Source organism: Harpia harpyja, unplaced genomic scaffold (assembly GCF_026419915.1).
Source record: "Harpia harpyja isolate bHarHar1 unplaced genomic scaffold, bHarHar1 primary haplotype scaffold_39, whole genome shotgun sequence".
Classification (NCBI taxonomy): domain Eukaryota; kingdom Metazoa; phylum Chordata; class Aves; order Accipitriformes; family Accipitridae; genus Harpia; species Harpia harpyja.
In genome coordinates this window covers 1,344,852-1,364,131 of record NW_026293320.1, presented here as the reverse complement: position 1 = coordinate 1,364,131, position 19,280 = coordinate 1,344,852, and the positions used below count along the sequence as shown (strand labels likewise).

Sequence of the window (19,280 nt, the reverse complement as noted above, 5' to 3'; positions counted from 1 at the left end):
GTCCACACGGCATGGTTCAGGGGGTGAAAAACCTGTTCCCCTCCACAACTGGCCCTGTCTTGTGACGCCCCCCCACCACAGTGACGTGACACCTCTAGCGGAGCCATCTCTCATATATGGTCATGAATGGCGCTGGAGAAGTTCATTGGTGGGCTGGGCTGTGTCGGAGGGGAGATGGCTCCCGATAATGTCTAAAAAGGTGCTGCTGCTTTGATTGGCTCCTCCTGTGGCTGGGTCGGCATCTGCAGAGATATATAACCCTCTCATCGCTGTTGTCCCCGTGAGTCCCCGGGAGCCGTGACAGGGAGTGGGGTGGAGCAGGGCTGTGCCAACAGGGCAGGACTCTCAGGATGGGGACAGAGGGACTCGTGTTCCCTCAGGTGCTGTGGCTTCTCCTCTGGGTGCAGATGTGCAGGGGTAAGTGCCGGTTCCCTCATCCTACTTCCTGGGGCCAGTGGGATCGTAGGGATCCCTCTGGGAATGCGGTTCCTTTCCAGGCTCCCCTGAGACAAGGGTCAGAAGGTGTTCAAGCCCATGGACCTTCTCTCTTTCCCTGGGCCTGTCTGTGTTTATGGCAGCCCATGCCTGGCTGCATTTATAGACACCCCATCCTGGGTTACCTTTTTGGCACCCCTTGCTCCCCAGTGCTGTACTCTTGCGGCTGGCGGTGTCCCAGCTGGTGATGGCAGCACTCAGTGATCCCCAGGGCACAGCCAATCTCTAGGGTGCCCTGGAGGGTTTGTGTGCTGCTCGCTGCCCCCAGGCTCCAGGGGAGCCCCGACCCCAGGAAGGCAGTTTGTGCCCCACAGAGAGAAGGGAACGGGGCTGTCTGCACCCACAGGTGGCAGAGAAGTTTCCTTCCTAGGGGCCCTGGCTAAGCACAGGGGCTGGGCTGATGTCAAGGGCGAGGAGGGGACATGCATTGAGGTTATCCTTGGCGTTGTCTCGGTGCTCCCTGAGGACATGGAAAGCTCGGGGTGTGGTGTGGGTTTGGGTGGTGCCAGGGCAGGTGGTGGGCAGGGGAAGCTGTGGGCCTGGGGGCACGGGGCTGTGCAGGGTGTGCTGGGCTGGGGAGGAGATGGTTCCCTGGGGATGGCCTGGGGGCGCAGTGTGGAGGTGGGCATGGGGCTGTTGGAGTGGAAGGAGGTACCAAGGGCTGTGAGATGGTGAATGGCCCAGCAGGGCTGGCGTTGGGCACCCCCAGCCTGCACAGCCCGTGGGGAGAGGAGGGGCTCCCACAGTGGCCCGGGGACAGCGTGGAAGGGGGAGGGGTCCCATGCCGGTGCCTGTGACTCCGCGTGGGCAGGGGGGCTCCCAGACCTGCAGTCTGGGGCTCGGTGTTCTTCTGACTGGTCCCATGTTGGTGTTTGAAGGAGCTGCGGAGGTGAGGCTGGAGGGTGGCAGCTGGCGCTGTGCTGGAAGAGTGGAGGTGAAACTACAGGGCCAGTGGGGGACTGTGTGTGGTGTCTTCTGGGACATGAGTGATGCTGCAGTGGTTTGTAAGCAGCTGGGCTGTGGATCTGCTCTTGAAGCTCATCAGGAAGCACGCTTTGGGCCAGGATCTGGCCCCATTTGGATGGTTGGTGTACAGTGTGATGGCACCGAGTCTGCCCTGTCTGAGTGCACAAACACAGAATGGACTCGAAAGTACTGTGATCACGGTTTGGATGCTGGAGTGACGTGTTCAGGTAAGGGGCCAGCCCATTCCCTACCTTTGTGGCCAGGATGGGGGAAGGGACCTGGCTGCACCTTCAGGGAACAACGGAAGGGTACTGGAGCAGCTCCCGGTGTGGCCAGGCACACTGCCGAGCTGTGACTATCATTGCTGGTTTCCCTGAGGAAAGCCCCGGGCGAACTCACCACTGCCTGGCCTGGGACGTGGCTCAGCCCACCCTCCATCGGAGCCTCCGGCTGGGAGATGAATGCCGCGCCCTGCTCCGCAGTCTCCTTTGGTTCCCATCTTTCTCCTCCCATTCAGCCAGGACCTGTCTGGCAGCACCGAGGACCAGGTCTCACCATGGCAGAGGCAGTGAGAGCAGCTCACATGGCCGCCCACAGTCCTGAGGAAGGGCCCAACATGGCCAGGGACTTTTGGGTTGTGTCCCCTGGCAGACATGAGTCCCCCAAAGAAGAAGGGCTGCTTAGAGGGGAGGAGCACTGGGCTTGGGCAGAAGAACAGGGTGGCCCGTGGCCACTTCATTCCTCTTCCAGGCTCACCCCGTGAGAGGCAGCCCACAGGGAAACAACCCTGTGCAGGCAGTGCTGACCTGCTGCCCAGCCTCTCCTGCCCACCCCAGCCCCTGGCTGCCCTGGGGATTTGCCAGCACTTTCTGGTTCTCCTTGGTGCCCGTCCTTGCACTGGGAGCTTGTGTCAGCCCAGGGCTGCTCCTTTGCCCGCTCTCCTGCCCTCTACCCAGCTGTTGGCCGGGGAAGTGCACACCTGGCAGCGTACTCTGGCCCTGGCTGAGGACCCCCTCCCCAGTCAGGAGCTGGAGCCAGGGGCTGGTGAAGACGGCGACAGCAGGTACACCTGCACCGCATCTGTACCCTGTCCCCTCTAATAGCAGTGCCTCAATGGCCCAAGAACCACCTGGGAACGGGGTGCATTTCCAGTGGCACCAAGGGGTTCCTGAGCCTGGCTGCGAGCTTGGTGGGGCAGAGCAGGCTGCAGCAGCCAAGAGTGCCTCGGCCCACCTCCTTGGGCTCCAGTGCTCTGGGTGCTGCAGTGTCTGGGGCCAGTGCCAGGCAGCCCAGGGTCTGCAGGATGGCACCAGTTTGTACGAGCGTTTCCTGCGGCTGGGGGTTTGGGAGAGGAGGCAGCCCCCGAGAGCCGTGCTAATGCCTGAGGAGCAGCAGGAGGGCTCTGGTGTGTTTGTGCCATCAGCACCCAGTGGGAGCTGCTGGGATGGTTGCGGGGCTCTTTGCCTGCAGCCACCTTAGAGATTAGGTGGCCTGTGGTCAGGTAACTAACTGCCAGAGGGCTCTGGGAACTCACGGGGGTCTTTGGTTGCTACAGGACTTGTCCAGCTGGTTGGAGACAACAGCCCCTGCTCAGGGCGAGTGGAGATCCGTGATGGGGACCAGTGGAAAACCGTCTGTGACTCAGACTTTGGTCCCAAAGCTGCCACCGTGGTCTGCAGGGAGCTGCAGTGCGGCACAGCCCTGTCTGTTGCTGGGGCAGCTCACTTTGGAGAAGGGGATGGTCCCATCTGGGACAGAGAGCTGCAGTATGTGGGGAATGAATCCCTTCTTGCTTCCTGCCCCAGGGGATCCCCAAGGGGCGAGCCCTGCTCCCATGCAAAGGATGTCGGTGTCACCTGCACACGTAAGGACTCAGGGTGGGGGGTTCAACACCGGGGGTGTGCTGAGGACGGGAGAGCAGGGCAAGGGCTGGGCTGGAGGGGAGGACAGAAGGGGTGATCATAAAATTATGGAGTGGTTTGGGTTTGAAGGGACCTTTAAAGGTCATCTAGTCCAGCCGCCCCTGGAATGAGCAGGGACATCTTCACCTAGATCAGGTTGCTCGGAGCCCCATTAGACCTGACCTTGACTGTTTGTCTGCAGCCCTAAAATTGTGCAGAAGGAGGAGAAAGGAAAGGCATCCATTTGGCCTCTCCTCTACCTCCCGAGGGAACAAAAGCACAAGTCTGTCCTTTCTCACCCTTCTCTGTTCCCAGAGTTCACAGGGTTCAGGCTGGTGAACGGCAGCATGGCGTGTGAGGGGAGGGTGGAGGTCCAGGTGCTGGGGACCTGGGGCACCCTCTGTGCCTCCCACTGGGATCTCTCGGACGCCCACGTTCTCTGTCGCCACCTTGACTGCGGGTTTGCCGAGTCCATTCCCAGGCCAGGTCATTTTGGGAGAGCCACCCACCCCTTCTGGAGAGACTCATTTCACTGTGACGGGACTGAAGGCCACCTGGGGCAGTGCCCAGTGACTGCTCTGGGGGCCTTGTGCTCCCACGAGAGCGATGCTGCTGTCATTTGCTCAGGTGAGCGCTGCTCAGGGAAAATGCTGCGTTAACTCCATTTGCCCCTTGGGTGTGACGTGGCCACCAAAGCAGGGGACCCCATGGCAGCATGAGTGTGAATTTCTCCCTGGAGAAACCCTGGCTTCACCAGCAGTGGTCTGGAGAGCTTTGTCTGCTCAGACTGGCTGCTCTGATGTGGGAGAGCTGAGTGCTGAACTGGGAGAGGTGTCTCTGGCCCCTGGGGCAGCAGCTCATGCCCCGGGGCCACTGCCAGGCCTGGGCTCATCTGCTCTCATGCTGCAGGACAGAGCTGTGGGGCTCTGCTCCATCCCTCTGGCTGCAGACAGCCCTGTCCTAGCCCCACAGAGTCCTTCTCAGAGCCCAATCCCACACCCGCAGGGGCTGCTCGGGTGCCCCCGGCAGCAGCAGCAGCAGCAGAGCTGGGATATGAGCTGCAGAGCAGAGTTGGACCTTTGCTTCTAGTCGGCGCAAGTCCCAGACTTGTCCTGTTTGATCGGAAAGGCCCCCCTCGCTCTGCTCCCTGCCAGGGACACAGGCTCCCAGTCCATGATCCCCAGGGATGCAGAGGGGCAGAGACGTGTGCAGTGCCCCGTGTCTCAAGAGTGTTGGTGTCAGCGCTGAGGTTTGGCAAGGCTTTTCCTGGTGCTGCCTGTCCCTGGGTAACTCCACTGGTTGCTTCTCCCTCCTGTGGGAGCTGCCCAACCTGCCTCAGCAGGGACGTGTTGAGTGGCTCTACCCCAGCAAAAGCAAAGACAGTGTCTTGCTCAGGAAGGCTCAGGGACTGGGAAACAAATGCTGTGGAAACCTGCTCCTGAAGCTCACTGCAGAGGGCTGGGGCCGGGCGGGTGAGCTTCAGGACACCGTGAGGGTCCCAGAGCTTTGAGAGGCACTGCAGGTTTCTGGGTTCTCTGGTGCTGCTGAGGGTTGGGGCATGGCTGCTCTCCCCAGGCCCAGCTGATTCCGCGTCCCTGCGGCTGGTGGGTGGAGGGAGCCGGTGCGACGGGCGAGTGGAGATCCTCCAGCGTGGGACGTGGGGCAGAGTCCTGGATGACCAGTGGGACGTGCAGGAGGCCAGCGTGGTGTGCCGGCAGCTAGGGTGCGGAGAGGCAGAGAAAGCCTACAAGCCCCCAAAGCCCCAGAGAGGGTCGGGTCCCGTGGGGCTGCGAGGGGTCCGGTGCGCAGGGCACGAGGCCAACCTGACCCTCTGCAACACCTCCCTGCCCGAGAGTTCAGCAGCGGCAGGGACTGCAGAGGACGTGGGAGTCATTTGCTGGGGTGAGTGACACTGCAGAGGCCCCCCAGGCTCTGGGCTGGGTGGGCGCCGGCCCCTGACAGCAGCTGGGGTTTCTTCCCACTGCAGGGAGCCGGCAGGTCCGGCTGGTGAATGGGCCCGGGCGCTGTGCTGGGAGAGTGGAGGTCTACTACCAGGGCAGCTGGGGAACCATCTGCGATGATGGCTGGGACCTGTCGGATGCCACCGTCATTTGCCACCAGCTGGGCTGTGGCGGGGCAGTGCAGGCGGTTGGCTCCGCTCGGTTCGGGGAAGGCTCTGGTCAGATCTGGCTGGATGGCGTGAACTGCTCCGGGGCCGAAGATTCTCTCTGGGACTGCCCAGCAAGGTCCTGGGGGCAGCACGACTGCGGGCACAAAGAGGACGCAGGAGTCGTCTGCTCAGGTCTGTGCCGGGAGCTGTGGTGGGAGCCCATTGCCCGGGGAGACCGAGACGAGGGGAGAGCTGGCAATGGCCGGGGCTGTCCTTGGCTGCCTCTGAGCCCCTGCCCAAGCCCATCCCGCAGACACCCACGCACGCATCCCCTCAGTCCCACTGGGGAGCTCGGCTGTCCCCAAGGTTAAGCAGGGAGGGCAGGGTTTTCTGTCTGTCGGGGACTTCTCTCTGCCAATGGGTGCAAGGGGGACTTGCTGGCCATGCCTTTGCCTGCCTGAGGGTCTGGGGCTGTTAGGGGCATCCCTGCTCCCACAGCCCCAGACCAGCCTGTTCCCCTTTGGGGCCCTTCCTCCCAGAGTTCGTGGCCCTGAGGCTGGAGAACAGCAACAACTGCTCTGGGCGCCTGCAGGTTTTCTATAACGGGACGTGGGGCAGCATTTGCTCTAACTCCATGACTCCCAAAACGGTGTTGCTGGCATGCAAGGAGCTGGGCTGCGGGGATGAAGGGTCGCTAGAAACACAACGGCCCTACGGCAGGACGTCTGGCCCCACCTGGCTAGATCACGTGCAGTGTGGGGAGAGAAACAGCTCCTTCTGGCAGTGTCCTTCGGCTCCCTGGGATCCTCAGTCATGCGATGACCTGCAAGATGAGACCCACATCACCTGCAATGGTAATTCTGAGCTACCCGGGCACCAAGCTACCCGAGCTACTCCTCAACTCCTGCTCTTTCCTAGGCAGGGTCAAATGCAGAGACGGCCCGTAGGAACTTTTTCTTTATGTGCCAGACTCTGCTGCTGCTCGTAGCAAAATTGGGATTTCAGGTCTCAGAGCCCCACACCTTCACCAGCAGTTGCCAGCTGGGCTCGCAGCAGCGCCCAGGGGAGGCAGAGGTGTCTCCAGGCAAGGTCTCAGAAGAGACCAGCCACGGCTCCGAGGACTGTCCCCTCCATGGACATCCTCCTGCTGCTCTGTGAAGCAGGGTCCCTTTTGGGGCTGAGCAGTCCGGGTCCCCCACATTGCCATGCATGTCCCCCGAATGACCGGGGTTCAGCTGCTGCCATGAGTGAGGTGGCACGAGCAGAGCTCAGCCCTGCTCTCTGCTGCATGACCCCCCCTTCAGCAGCCCCTTCACGGCAGCATTGCCTTCTGCAGGGAGACGGCCAGAAACGCCCCCATCCCTGGGGACTGCGTGCCCAGATTCCACAAGCTGCACAGGTAGCTGCTCCTCCGCATGCCCCTCTCACCCGGCAGGCCTCTGCCTGCTGTCCCGGTGCTGTGGGAGGTCTTTGCCTTCTCCAGACAGGGAGAAGATTCGTGCCGTGGGAGGTGAGGACGGGTGCTCGGGCAGAGTGGAGGTCTGGCACCGTGGCTCTTGGGGGACGGTGTGCGATGACTCCTGGGACATGCGGGATGCCGAGGTGGCGTGCAGGCAGCTGGGCTGTGGCCCCACGGTGTCTGCCCTGCATGAGGCTGCGTTTGGGATGGGGACGGGCCCCATCTGGCTGGAGCAGGTGGAGTGCCGGGGGACAGAGCCATCTCTGCAGGACTGCTGGGCCCGGCCTGGGGACAGCGGTGCCTGCCGGCACAAGGAGGATGCTGCCGTGAACTGCTCAGGTGAGCGGCAGGTCTGGGACCCTTGCTGGGGTATTGGCAAGGAGCTGGGGAAGATGTTTTCCCCACCGGGTCCCATCACAGCCCCAGAGCTCCCGAGAGCCAGGCCATCCCTGCAGAGCATGGGAGCCTGGTGCCAAGTGGGCAGCAGCCTCTGTGGGGCTGGATGTTGTCCAGCTTCTGCCCGCAGGGCCCTGCAGCCCCCAGGGGCATCTCCCAGGCTGCCTGCGTCATCCTGCCCAATACCCAGAGCAGGGCCCTGGGCTCTGTCCCAGCCACCCTGACCAGCCCCACAGGAGGGGCGATTTGGGTGCGATGTGTCAGTCATAGATGTGTGCGAGTGCGCACACACACAGAGTGTTTCAGAGAGGATGCTTGGTGGTACCCTCACACCCACCCTCTCAGCCCAGCTCTTCTTCTCCTCTGCAGCTGCACCCAGGACAGCAGCACCAACCCCCCGAGCAGGTAACCTGTCCTCCCCACCAGCACTGGGTCTTCATGAGGCCAGGCTGTGACCCACAGCCAGAGGGAAGGGGCTCCTCGCTGGGGTGTGAAATTCCCCCAAAAGAAGTACCGGGGCAGTGGTGTGGGGTTTGGGGAGGGCTGTCATTTACCCAGTGGGGTGGGAGCTTCCCCATCACTCACACCCTGGGGTCCCTCACCACCTTTTCAGTGGGGGTCAGGACCAGTGTGTGCTGGCCCCACAACTCCTCCAGGCCTGGTGCTGCCCGTTCTGTGTTCCTGCCCGTGCAGATCCCACGCGGGGCCGTCCAACCAGCAGTGGGAGAGTCTCATTGCCCATCATCATCTGCATCGTCCTGGGGGCCCTTCTCTGCCTGCTCCTGGCCCTCCTGGCTGGGCAACTGCGAAGCGCCAGGGCTGGGCGCAGAGGTGGGTCCTTCCCCTGCGGCACCGGGGTAAGAAGCCTCCCGGCAAGGCCAGGGATGCTGTGAGGTGCCAGTGAGTGGCACAGGCAGAGCCGGGAGAACAAGGGTGTGCTCTGCCTTCATTCCCAAGTACCGCCCCTTTGACTGCCTGACCGTGGGCCACCAGCAGCAAGGGGTAGAGAGTCCAGACACGGGGGGAGTTAGGGATGGGGCGAGGACAGAAATGGCAGAGCTGGGCTGGGGCAGAAGGGAGTAGGGAGGAGACAGATGAGGACGTCACGCTGCAAGCACTGTGGGCAGCTCTGGAGGGGGCTCTGGGGCAGGGGAGATGCCAGGAGGAGTGTGGGACAGCAGGGGCAAGGCCCATGGTTTCAGGCCCCCCAGGCTGCTCCTCTGTCCAACCCTGACCTTCTCCCGGCAGGGCAGGGGCCGTTGCTACAGATCCATGGGCAGAGAGGGGGAGAGGAAAGGTGGGAGCTGCTCCAAGCTCAGCACCAGGGACCTGACCCAGGGGCCAGAGGGGCACAAGGGCTGTCTCTGAGGGGACAGTGCAAGGGTGTCACTGCTCCAGACCATCTCCATGGGGATGTTGCCCTCACTGAGGAGGTGGTAGCGGCAACCAGACGGCGCAGTGGGGCTGTGCTGCGGCAATAGCCTTTTGCTGGCCCAGGGGACCAAAGCTGGGGGGGCAGAGCAGGATCCTGTCCCCTCTCTGCCTGTCCCTGGGCCAGCCCTGCCACTGTCCGCAGGCTCCAGGAGAGCTTGGGAGCCCTTCCCTGAGGCCGTGTATGAGGAGATCGGTTACAGCCCGGCGTGGGAGAAGCAGGCGAGGTTCAGTCGCTCAGGTGGGTGTGGGTCTCTCCCAGGGGGCACATCTGCCAGGCTCTCTCCCCTTGCCTCGCCACTCAGGGCTGACCCCCTGCAGTCCCATGGCCAATGGTCCCTGCAGCACTGGGGCTGTGGGGTCTGTGGGGAGAGCAGCCAGGTCCTGGGCCCAAGAGAGGAGCTTCCTCCCCACCAGTTCCTCCCATCCAAGTGGGGGACAGCCCCTCTCTGCCTGCCCCCGCACCCTGGGTGACACCTGAGGGCTGAGGGAAAGTGCTGTCCTGGGGTAGCTCTGGGAGTCCCTTTGAGATGGGGTTTGTCCCAGGGCGGCAGGGTGAGTCCTGAGCCCTCCTCCTCACTCAGCCCTGGCTCTGTGGGTCCCCTGTCCCCAGAAGCACTGACCACAGTCTGGGTCAGCAGAGTGCACTCCCATGGCACCTGCTGCACCTCTCTCCAGGCTCCTATTCAGAGGGGTTCCGGACCAATCTGCAGCCCTACCCTGGGGACAGCGAGGAGGAGGATGGTCTGGGGTCAGCACCAGGTAATAGGGTGTGGGAAGGAGTGGATGCCTCCTCCCTGCAGGCATGTGAAGAACAGCGGTGTCACTGAGTGTCACTGTTGAAGTTGGGGAGGACATGGGGGTCTCCTGTGGTGCTGCCAACACCCCCGTCTGAGCCTCGTGTCCCTGCATATCCTCCCATCCTCTGCTCTGCATGTGTATCTTCTCATTGTCACCAGCTCCCCTCTCCTTGCAGGCATCCCTGTGCTGCCCGGAGGTGACCCAGTGGATGGCTATGATGATGCCAGGGAGGTTTCTGACCCTGGGGAGGATCCTGTGTCTGGGCAGGGAGACTGGGAGATGCCCAGGGCACCAGAGGAGGGAGCAGGGCCCAGGGATGCACCCAGAGGTGAGAGGGAAAGATAGCGCTGCCAGTTCCTGGGTGCTGGATGAATTGGTGCTGTCCTGAGAGAGCGCCCAACCTCCTGGGGTGAAGGAACGTGTCCCAGGAGTTTTTCCTGGGGGTCTGCAGGTGGGAGAGGGAGCGGAACATCTCAGGACTGGTGAGGAGAAGGGAGGAAGGTGATGTAGAGGCCAGGAGGGGCACCCCAGGGGGCAAATGGGCAATGGCCTGCCTTGCTGCTTGCAGGGGCAAACCTGCGCTCCCAGAGAAGTGCCGGGGCCACTGGAGCTGAGGCAGATGCCTGGTCCCTGTCCCCAGAGAGCACAGGCTATGACGATGCTGAAGAGGGGTCTCAGGCACATGCCCCTGAGGACACAACGGCTGTGACACCGGAGCTCAGTGCACAACAGTCCCTGATGCCAGGGCAAGCAGAGCCCGTCCCTGCCGTGGGGCTGGGTGCAGCCAGGAGGAAGGAGAGGTCTGTGCAGCTGGGAGAGCCGTGAGCACCAGGGACCCGTCTCCCTTTTCCCACAGGCAGCAGAAGCAGCTGGGCATTTCCTCTATTTTTAGGACCCTGTTTTTACACTGTTCTTATTAAAAGCCTTTGGGGCTTTGAGCCAGAGCTGGTGCTTGCCTGCCCAGGTGTCGGGGTGTCTCCCTGAGGCTGACTGGGGGGAGAAGAGCACAAAGACATGGCGATGGGGAAGGGACACATCTCAGGGACAGCAGTCTTGGGGTCAGGCTGTGGGGCTGCAAGAGCCCATGGTCCCTGGGGAATATTCCTGCTGACATTTCCATCCCGCCAGCCACAGGTTCCATCAAAATGGTCCTTTGCAAGTTCCCGTGATGCACCCCAGCGAGAGCACCCATCTCCTCATCCCGGCATTCCCTGGCCGTTCTTTCCCCTAGGCCCTACCTGGGCCACGCTGGTCGAACACGGCCGAGGCCGTGGCAGAGCTGCTGTGTCGGGGCGAGCCCTGGGCTGTAGCCCCACAGAAGTGAGCCCTAAGTTTTCCATCATGCCATGAACACCCTGGCCAGCCCCAGGGTGTATCATGGCCCATGGATCATCTCCGACAGTGGTTAGGAGGCAGCTCTGCTCCCCACTGCCCTGGCACAGGGTGCTGAGCCACTTGCTGGGGCACACGGGCTGGGATTGCCCCTTTGATGGCTCTGCCAGGACCCCAGTCTCCATGGGCTGCTCCTGCTGCCTTGGGCCCTTGCAGACCCCAGCTGCTCATGAGCAGCTCTTTCTTTTTCTGGGCAGGGACTGACGGCTGTGAGGGGCTGCAGCTGGGCTGGGCAGTGCAGTCTGGTGGGTGAGGAGGTTTGAGTAAGGGAACTGGGGACTACTGAGACACTTGTGCTGTGGGCCCTGGGTCTGGTGCTGGGGGGATGGAGAACACAGAAGTGTATGCGATGCCAGGACATGCAGAAGAGGGTAAATTTGGAGAGTAAAAATAACATGGAGTGGTTGAGCTGGGGATGTTGTGACGACACAGTGTGAGAGTTGGTGACCTTCCATGCTGGACCGCAGGGGAGCCACTGCTGGCATTTGTGTCCCAACTTGTGCCCTTGCAGCACGCATGAACTGATGCAGAGCGATGTTCATGTGGGGCCCCAGAGGGATCCTGCTGTGCTCTGTATCTCCCTGCTGATGCCCAGAGAGGAGCACATAGGTGTTTCGTCAATCATTGCAGCAGGGCCAAGAAACTCTGCTCGAGACAGCGTGTGACTAAATAACACTGGTGCCCAGGCACTACAGTGGCTGATCCTCAGCACAGCTTTCTCAGCCGTCCTGGGCACATCAGAGGTCTGGCTGTGACAGACCTCTGGAGGTAGGATGCTTCCATTGAGGCCTCAACTCAAGGGAGTGCCTCTCCCTGGGACTGGGGGGATGGTGGCCTCAGGTCTGGGAACTGAGGAGCAGGTGGAGGAGGTGTATGAGGATGGGAGCAGTCTGTGCACCATCGAGAATGACAAGCAGGAGAGAGAGGGGGTCTTTGCAGAGACCCTGCAGAGGAAAGATCCCAATCCGTGTGGAGCAGGGAAGGAGGGACAGCTGGAGAGCACCCCAGAGGAGCACTGAATGGAGAGTCCTGCCCAGGGGGAGGCTGGGGACTGTTGGTGCTGGAGGAAGGCTCCTTCTTCGCCACAGATCTGCAGCTACAAGGCAGGGACAGTGCTCTGACAAGGGGTGAAGGAGCAAGCAGGGCTGGGGCAGGCTGGAAGGTGGCAGATGGGCTGTGCAAAAATGAAAGGGAGCAAATCATCGCTGAAGCCCGGGGTTGAACCAGGGACCTTTAGATCTTCAGTCTAACGCTCTCCCAGCTGAGCTACTTCAGCCCTTGTCCCTGTGCCACCCATGCCAGGCCACAGGCTGACACGCAGGAGGAGAGCTCCTCAGGGAGGTTCCCAGGAAAAGCTGTGCCTAGCCCTGGGCAGAGGGGACCCGGCCCCTCCCTGTCTCCAAGGCCAGCTGGGCTCCAGGTTTGGTGGAGGCCAGCTTACCTGGGTGTGCCAAGATGTATGTGGGCCTTGTACAAACGTGACAGTGGCAAAGATACGTGGGCAGACCAGGCATGTGCAGTTGCAAAAGCGGAGGGTGGAAGAAGTGTGGGGCTGGTGGAGATAAGGAAGACCTTATCTCCTTCCCCTTGAAGGCCTCTCCCCACCCTTTTCTCCCTTGCTCAACTTCCCTCCTTAGCTCACAACTCTTCTACCTCCTCCCCCCTGAGCAGTGCAGGGGGTGGGGAATGGGGGGTTGTGGTCGGTCCATACCAGTTCCTCTTTGCTGCTCCATCCTTCTAACACTTTTCCCATGTGGTCCCTCCTATGGGCTACAGTCCTTTGACATAAACCTGCTCCAGCATGGGCTCTCCTCAAGCCACCGTTCTTTCAGGAATTATCCAACATCTCCAGTGTTGGGTCGTCAACAGGCTGCAGGGATTACCTTCTCCACTGTGGTCTTCTCCATGGGCTGCAGGAGGCCATCTGCTCTGGCACCTGGAGCACTTCCTCCTTCTTCACAGACCTTAATGTTTGCAGGGCTGTTTCTCACACTTTTTCTCCTCGCTCCTCTCCCACTCTAGCAGTTGTGTCCTTTCTTAAATATACCTTCACAGAGGTTCCCCCAGCTTTGCTGTTGGGCTCAGGTTTTGGCCAGTGGTGGGTGCATTTTGGAGCCAGCTGGAACCAGATGTGTCTGGCATGGAGGCAGCCCCTCGTCTTTCTTCACAGAGGCCTTCACTGCACCACCCCCGCTACCAAGATGTGGACATGGACACCAATAGACAGTGGAAACCTTTGACTTGCTAAATGACATGCCCTGCTCTTCCCTCACCAAGAAAAACAGTTTAGTCACTGGGGAGGAAGAAAGAGAACAGAGAGGGCCTTGATGCTGTGCAAACACAGTTCAGCAATAACTACAACATTGGTGTGTTGTCAACACTCTTTTGGTCACAGATCCCAGACATAGCACCATCGGGACCCCCATGAAGAAAATTAACTCCACCCCAGCCAAAACCAGTACAATGTGCCTGCAAATATTTCCAGGCTTAGCTACTCCATTACCTTCCCAGGGAGAGAGGTAAGGCTGATTGGCCTGTAGTTCCCTGGGTCCTTCTTGGAGATAGGAGGGACATGTGATTTCTTCCAGTCTTCAGAGGACTGTATTGAGTGCACACCTGAACTGAGGCAAGAGGATTCCCACCATCTATGGGTTTGTGGCAGGAATCGGAGGGAGCTGAGTCCCTGGGATGGATGCACTCGACTCTTTGGCCAAACTAGTGGTAGTTTGGTTCAGGCTCCGAAAGAGGTAAAGGCCTAGGTATAACAGGACCAAGAACCTCTCTGGATCCAAGCTATTCTCTGCAAACCCACACAGGAAGAGAGTGACATGGTGAACATTGATGCATATGGGCTTGGAAACTGGAACAGCAAGCATGCGATTAACACATGAATGGCAGGTGTTTCCTCCATGGCTCATTTGTCAAGGAACAAAGAAAGTTGTGGGTACAAGGAGTCTCATGCATATCTTCTCCATTGCATGTAATTTGACTGCAAGCCAACCACTTTAGGCCATAAATATGACAGCCAAAGTGAGCCTTCTTTGAGCTCTCCCTGCTAAGCAGCTGGCTGCACGGCAGTGATCTCCCCTTGAGCTGGGACATCTCTCAAGGTTCTTGAGGCTGAAAGACTTCTTACCATCTGCAGATCTTTGGGAAGTGACCAATATCACGTATAACCTTGTATGATAGTGCTCTATACAGCTTTTGTATTGGTACCTTTGATTCTGTGTTGGTAATTTTGAATCATTTTTATCTCCTTTGTGCAGTAAGTGATAGAGTGAACCGTGCCATCAAACTTTGTTAAGGTTCAAGAAAACCACTTTTGCTGATACCTCTGGCAGTGGTTCTTTAAGCCTGTCTGCGACAAATTGGTGTGCTTGGCAGAATTCTAAATCAGGATCTGTGACAGGAGACCTTAGTGCAGCCATACAATATATAAAGGCGGCTTTTAAGAAGATGGAGAGAGACTTTTTACCAAGGTCTGTAGTGACAGGACAAGGGGTAAGGGATTTAAAAGAAAAGAGGGTAGATTGGATATAAGAAGAAAATTTTTATGGTGAGGGTGCTGAGACATTGGGACAGGTTGACCAGAGAAGTTGTGGATGCCCCATCATTGTCAGTCTTCAGGGTCAAGTTGGATGGGGCTTTGAGCAAGCTGATCTAGTGAAAGATGTCCCTGCCCACGGCAAGGGGTTTGAACTAAGTGGTCTTTAAAGGTTCCTTTCCAACCAAAACCATTCTATGATCCTATGAGTCTGTGATTCTATTCTTATCAGCTTCCCTCTTCTTAGTATCAGGCAGGTGAGTAGAGGTTCAGAGAGAGGAGAATAGCCCGGGGCTGAGAACACAGGCACAGGGGAGGGCACCCTGCTGTGATCTGCTTCCCAGCCCTGCATCACCACGGGTGTAGATGGCATGGCCTTGCATCAATGCCGTGGTGCTGTCATTCAGGTAGTGGCACATAGTCACCGGACCACTTTGGGAGGCCCTGGGATGTCTACCCCCACCAGCTCTAAGAGGGCATGGCTTTCCTGGAGGTTGGGTGCTGTGTTTGCCTACTGAGTGGACTTGTGTTTGGCACCCAGGCACCTGGCATGGCACTAGAGGCTTTTCGGATATTTTACAAGGCACATTCTGGTGCCCTAAACATCTGATGTCATTGTGGGTGGCCAAGATCTCTCCATTCCTCCTCTGGCCCTCAGCTGATTCTCAGGGAGGAGGTGGCTATTCTCAGAGATTTTTCCATCAGGACTTGCAAACACTTGCACATGTCTTGGACCACCTCTGGCACCTCAGTCATCACAAAGTATCTGTATGTGAGCACCTGAGTCCCCAGTGACTAAAGTTAAGAGGCTCAGAGCAGGGCTCACACCCTGGCAACTCTTTTGTGCACACCTGAACTGAAGCAGGAGGGTTCCCAGCTCCTCTGGGTCTGTGGAGTCAAAGCGGGGAGCTGAGTCCTGCTTCAACCCAAGGTCTTCCTGGTCAGGATGAGAAGCCTGCATTGCCTCACCTGAATCCCTGGCCTGCACAAGGGAAGCCAAGCCCCTCCCTGGCCCTGTCTGTGTGTCCCTTTTCTTGTGGGTGAAGAATATCGATGTCCAGAGGGGAACGTTGACACCTGTCACAGAGAACCGCACTCTGGCAGGGCAAACCATGCTGCTGGAATCATCAATCTTTCTCTCTACTGTTGGTGATTACTTCAGGTGTTTTTGCAGCATGCTCCCCAGGGGTGTCCCCAGGGCCTTTCAGGAGCTGTCAGTCCCAGAGCTCCAGAGACATCTTCAGGGAGCCCAGAGCAGGCAGAGGAAATGGTGCCTTGGGCTGGTCCTCTGCTGCTGGGCTGGGCCGGGCTCCTGGGCTGGAGCGAGCTCATTACAAGGAGACAGCACTGCAGAGAGACAGCTCTGCCCAGGAGCAGCTCCTCTGCAAAGCGCAGCAGGGCTGAGGGCACTGCCTGCAGGCACCCAGGGGAGAGGAGTGAGGAAGAGGGAGGTTAAAGGCAGTCAGCAGTTGGAGGACAGAGGAGGGCTTGTTGCAGGACACATCTTCACACGGTAGGTCTCTGACTGCAGGGCAATGCACAAGAGTATCCTGAAGGGATCTCCAAAAGCTGGCACAATCCACAGCTTGTGAGCTCTCTAAGTAAAACTCACAGTTTCTCTACAGCAGACAAGAAGGATGTGCTCCAGAGCAGGAATTCCCTGCTGCACCACCAGAAGGACAAGGCATGACAGCTACCTTTTTCCGGGGATGGCTGCAGGGGTGTGAAGGCATTTGTGCAGGGCACCCCCCTGAGCTGTCCTTTAGAGCAGGGTCCCTCTACCTCAGGGGGCTGTGTACCGGGGCACAGTGATCAGTAGGTCTGCTAGGAGCCTGTTAAAGTGCCTTGAGCCACTGCTCTGCCTATGGACAACACCCCCTTTTCTGGACCCATCAGGGTTGTTCTGAGCTGCCCTTTTGCACCTGCAGACAGGAACATGCACCCAGCCAGTACTCTGCAAACAGGCAGCTTTCTGTAGGTCCAAGATGGGTGTGCAAAGGTTGGGATGGGGTCTGTGAGTGCCGACAGGGAAAAGAAATGGGATAGGAAAACATCTCCCAGGAAAAAATCTCCAGGCAACAGGAATATTGTCAGGGGATAAGAGGAAACAAAATGCAGAAATGTTGTGGGAGGGAGCATCCAGAAAATTCTTTATGATCTCCTCCAGTGCAGACCCCTTCCTCTCAGCAAACGTCTTTGGCTCGTCTCCCTCCCAGCAAAGCCTCTGCCCTCAGAGCTGGGGGGTCCAAGGCATGTACCATCTCCTCAGCAGCCAGAACTCCAGCAGAGCCGTGGGTGCAGCTCTCCAGCCACGTGCCCATTTCCCTCTGCAGAGCTCAGGGCTGAGAGCATCTGCCTGGCAATGCTGGTGTCTGGGAGGAGGTCTGAACAGCTGAGTAAGCAGAACTTTCCTGAGTGCCCAGCTGCCTCCCTGCTTGCCTCTCTCAGCCAGACCCTCACTGCATTTTCCCATGTTTCTCCAGTTGTCTGTGTTGTTCTATTGTTATTTCATTCTTGCTGTCAGGCTCTCTGGGAATGGGAGTTTCAGCTGCAGAGTCACACTCTGACCTTGTGGGTCCTCCTATGCAGGTGTGTCCATGGAAATGAGGTGTCCCAGCTTTCACCTGTGGGGCTGTGGGCAATGCAGTCTGTGGGGCTGGGGAATGAGCTGGTTTTCCCTGGATTACATGCAATCATTAGGACATTGGCTATCTCTTTGGGGTGGCTTTCCAAGCTCTGAGCTGTCCTTAAGCATGAAAATCTTTCACATAGCATCTTTTTGTTATCTGAAAGCCCACAAAGAGAAGTGCGGAGATGCTACGACTGAGGAAATGCTGTTGGGTTGATGAAATGAGCTGTGTGTGTCCTTGGCTAGAAACAGGGTGTTGAGACCTTGAGAAATGGTAAAGGCATTTAGTAGTCTGCAGTGGGTCCCTCTCCTTTCAGTAGTGTCTGCTGGATTTACTGGTACCATGGGAGTGTGATCACCCTCCATCTGAGAAAACTGCAAGCACAAGGTAGCTGGGAACAAACCCAACCAATTCCATTCACTTCTCACTAAGCCACAGTGAATCCCGTTGCCTCTCATGTCTCACAGCTGGTTACTCTGAGTGCACTAGAAATGCGTACGATTTCTGATTTCAGAGAACACTCACAGGGAAGGATGGGGGAAGTAGGTAAAAACCCCAAAGGCCCTAAAACTTGTTTCTGCCACCCACTTTCTTTAACACTGGGAGTGCAGATGCTGACAAACCCTCCTGTGTTAAGAGTGATTTTATCTGATGTATTCTGAATACCAAACCCAGCCCCCCCGCCACATTCCCATATACCCACTGCAGTGGGGCTGGGTCGACTCCTCAAGAGACAATGGGCAGAGGCCCTGCTCCAGCACAAAGAACCACAGAAAATGAAGCTGAAGACCAAAGGCAGAATGAAAGTTTCTCCTGAGGAAGGAAAAAGGGTGGGTGTGTGGTAGCGGGAGGGTCTATGAGACATATCTTTGGTTTTACTCAGAGATGTTCCTGGTAACTTGTCACTGCCTTTTCCTCCTTGGACAGTCCCCCGTGTCCAGAGGACGCATATGCCCAACAGGAGTTCCATGACTGAGTTCCTCCTCCTGGAATTTGCAGACACGCGGGACCTGCAGCTCTTGCACTTCTGGCTCTTCCTGGGCATCTACCTGGCTGCCCTCCTGGCCAACGGCCTCATCATCACCACCGTAGCCTGCGACCACCGCCTCCACACACCCATGTACTTCTTCCTCCTCAACCTCGCCCTCCTCGACCTGGGCACCATCTCCACCACTGTCCCCAAAACCATGGCCAGTTCCCTCTGGAACAACAGGGCCATCTCCTATGCAGGATGTGCTGCACAGGTGTTTCTGTTTCTCTTTTTGATCTCAGCAGAGTATTTCCTTCTCATTGTCATGGCCTATGACCGCTACGTTGCCATCTGCAAACCCCTGCACTACGGGACCCTCCTGGGCAGCAGAGCTTGTGTCCACATGGCAGCAGCTGCCTGGGGCTGTGGGTTCCTCAATGCTGTGCTGCACACTGCCAACACATTTTCACTACCGCTCTGCCAAGGCAATGCTGTGGGCCAGTTCTTCTGTGAAATCCCCCAGATCCTCAAGCTCTCCTGCTCAGATGCCTACCTCAGGGAAGTTGGGGTACTTGTGGTTAGTGCCTGCTTAGTCTTTGGTTGTTTTGTTTTCGTTGTGCTGTCCTATGTGCAGATCTTCAGAGCCGTGCTGAGGATTCCCTCTGAGCAGGGACGGCACAAAGCCTTTTCCACGTGCCTCCCTCACTTGGCCGTGGTCTCCCTGTTTATTAGCACTGCTGTATTTGCCTACCTGAAGCCCCCCTCCATCTCCTCCCCATCCCTGGACCTGGTGGTGGCAGTTCTGTACTCAGTGGTGCCTCCAGCTGTGAACCCCCTCATCTACAGCAGGAGGAATCAGGACCTCAGGGATGGCATTAGGAAACTGATAAAATGGGCTCCTTTTTTGCACCAAGAAACATCCCATCTATCCAGAAATGACTGCCAGGTTATTCCACACCAGTCCTGATTTTTTTTGTTGTTCTCATTATTATTATTATTATTATTATTATTGTAGTAATTGTTATTCTTAATTTATAATGTTCCTACGGTAATTTTTGGATTCCTCTTGCTTCTACAGAGGTATGAATCCCCTCTCTCTTACCTGAAGCCTCTATAAAGATGTCTAATGCTTGTTGAGAGGTGAACCAGTTACCACATCTGTGTAATAAAATGAGATCTGTTCTG

General features: G+C 58.1%; 2 protein-coding genes and 1 non-coding gene across 3 annotated transcripts; 2 read left to right on the top strand and 1 right to left on the bottom strand.

Annotated features, from left to right (window-relative positions):
• The first annotated feature begins 1,092 nt into the window (after positions 1-1,092).
• LOC128138348 (antigen WC1.1-like) lies at positions 1,093-17,633 on the top strand. The gene is made up of 14 exons (XM_052779643.1): positions 1,093-1,146; positions 1,979-2,029; positions 2,418-2,524; positions 2,568-2,866; positions 3,017-3,325; positions 3,678-3,989; positions 4,938-5,264; positions 5,350-5,664; positions 6,012-6,326; positions 6,809-6,871; positions 6,956-7,281; positions 7,984-8,158; positions 8,904-8,999; positions 17,593-17,633. The coding sequence occupies exons 1-14, from the start codon at positions 1,093-1,095 to the stop codon at positions 17,631-17,633; spliced, it is 2,790 nt and encodes a 929-aa protein (XP_052635603.1).
• On the bottom strand, positions 12,155-12,227 carry TRNAF-GAA (transfer RNA phenylalanine (anticodon GAA)). The gene has a single exon. It is a non-coding gene; the product is annotated as a tRNA-Phe (tRNA).
• Positions 17,634-18,075: 442 nt separating the features above from the next.
• LOC128138347 (olfactory receptor 14A16-like) lies at positions 18,076-19,062 on the top strand. The gene has a single exon (XM_052779642.1). The coding sequence runs from the start codon at positions 18,076-18,078 to the stop codon at positions 19,060-19,062; it is 987 nt and encodes a 328-aa protein (XP_052635602.1).
• Positions 19,063-19,280: the final 218 nt, after the last annotated feature.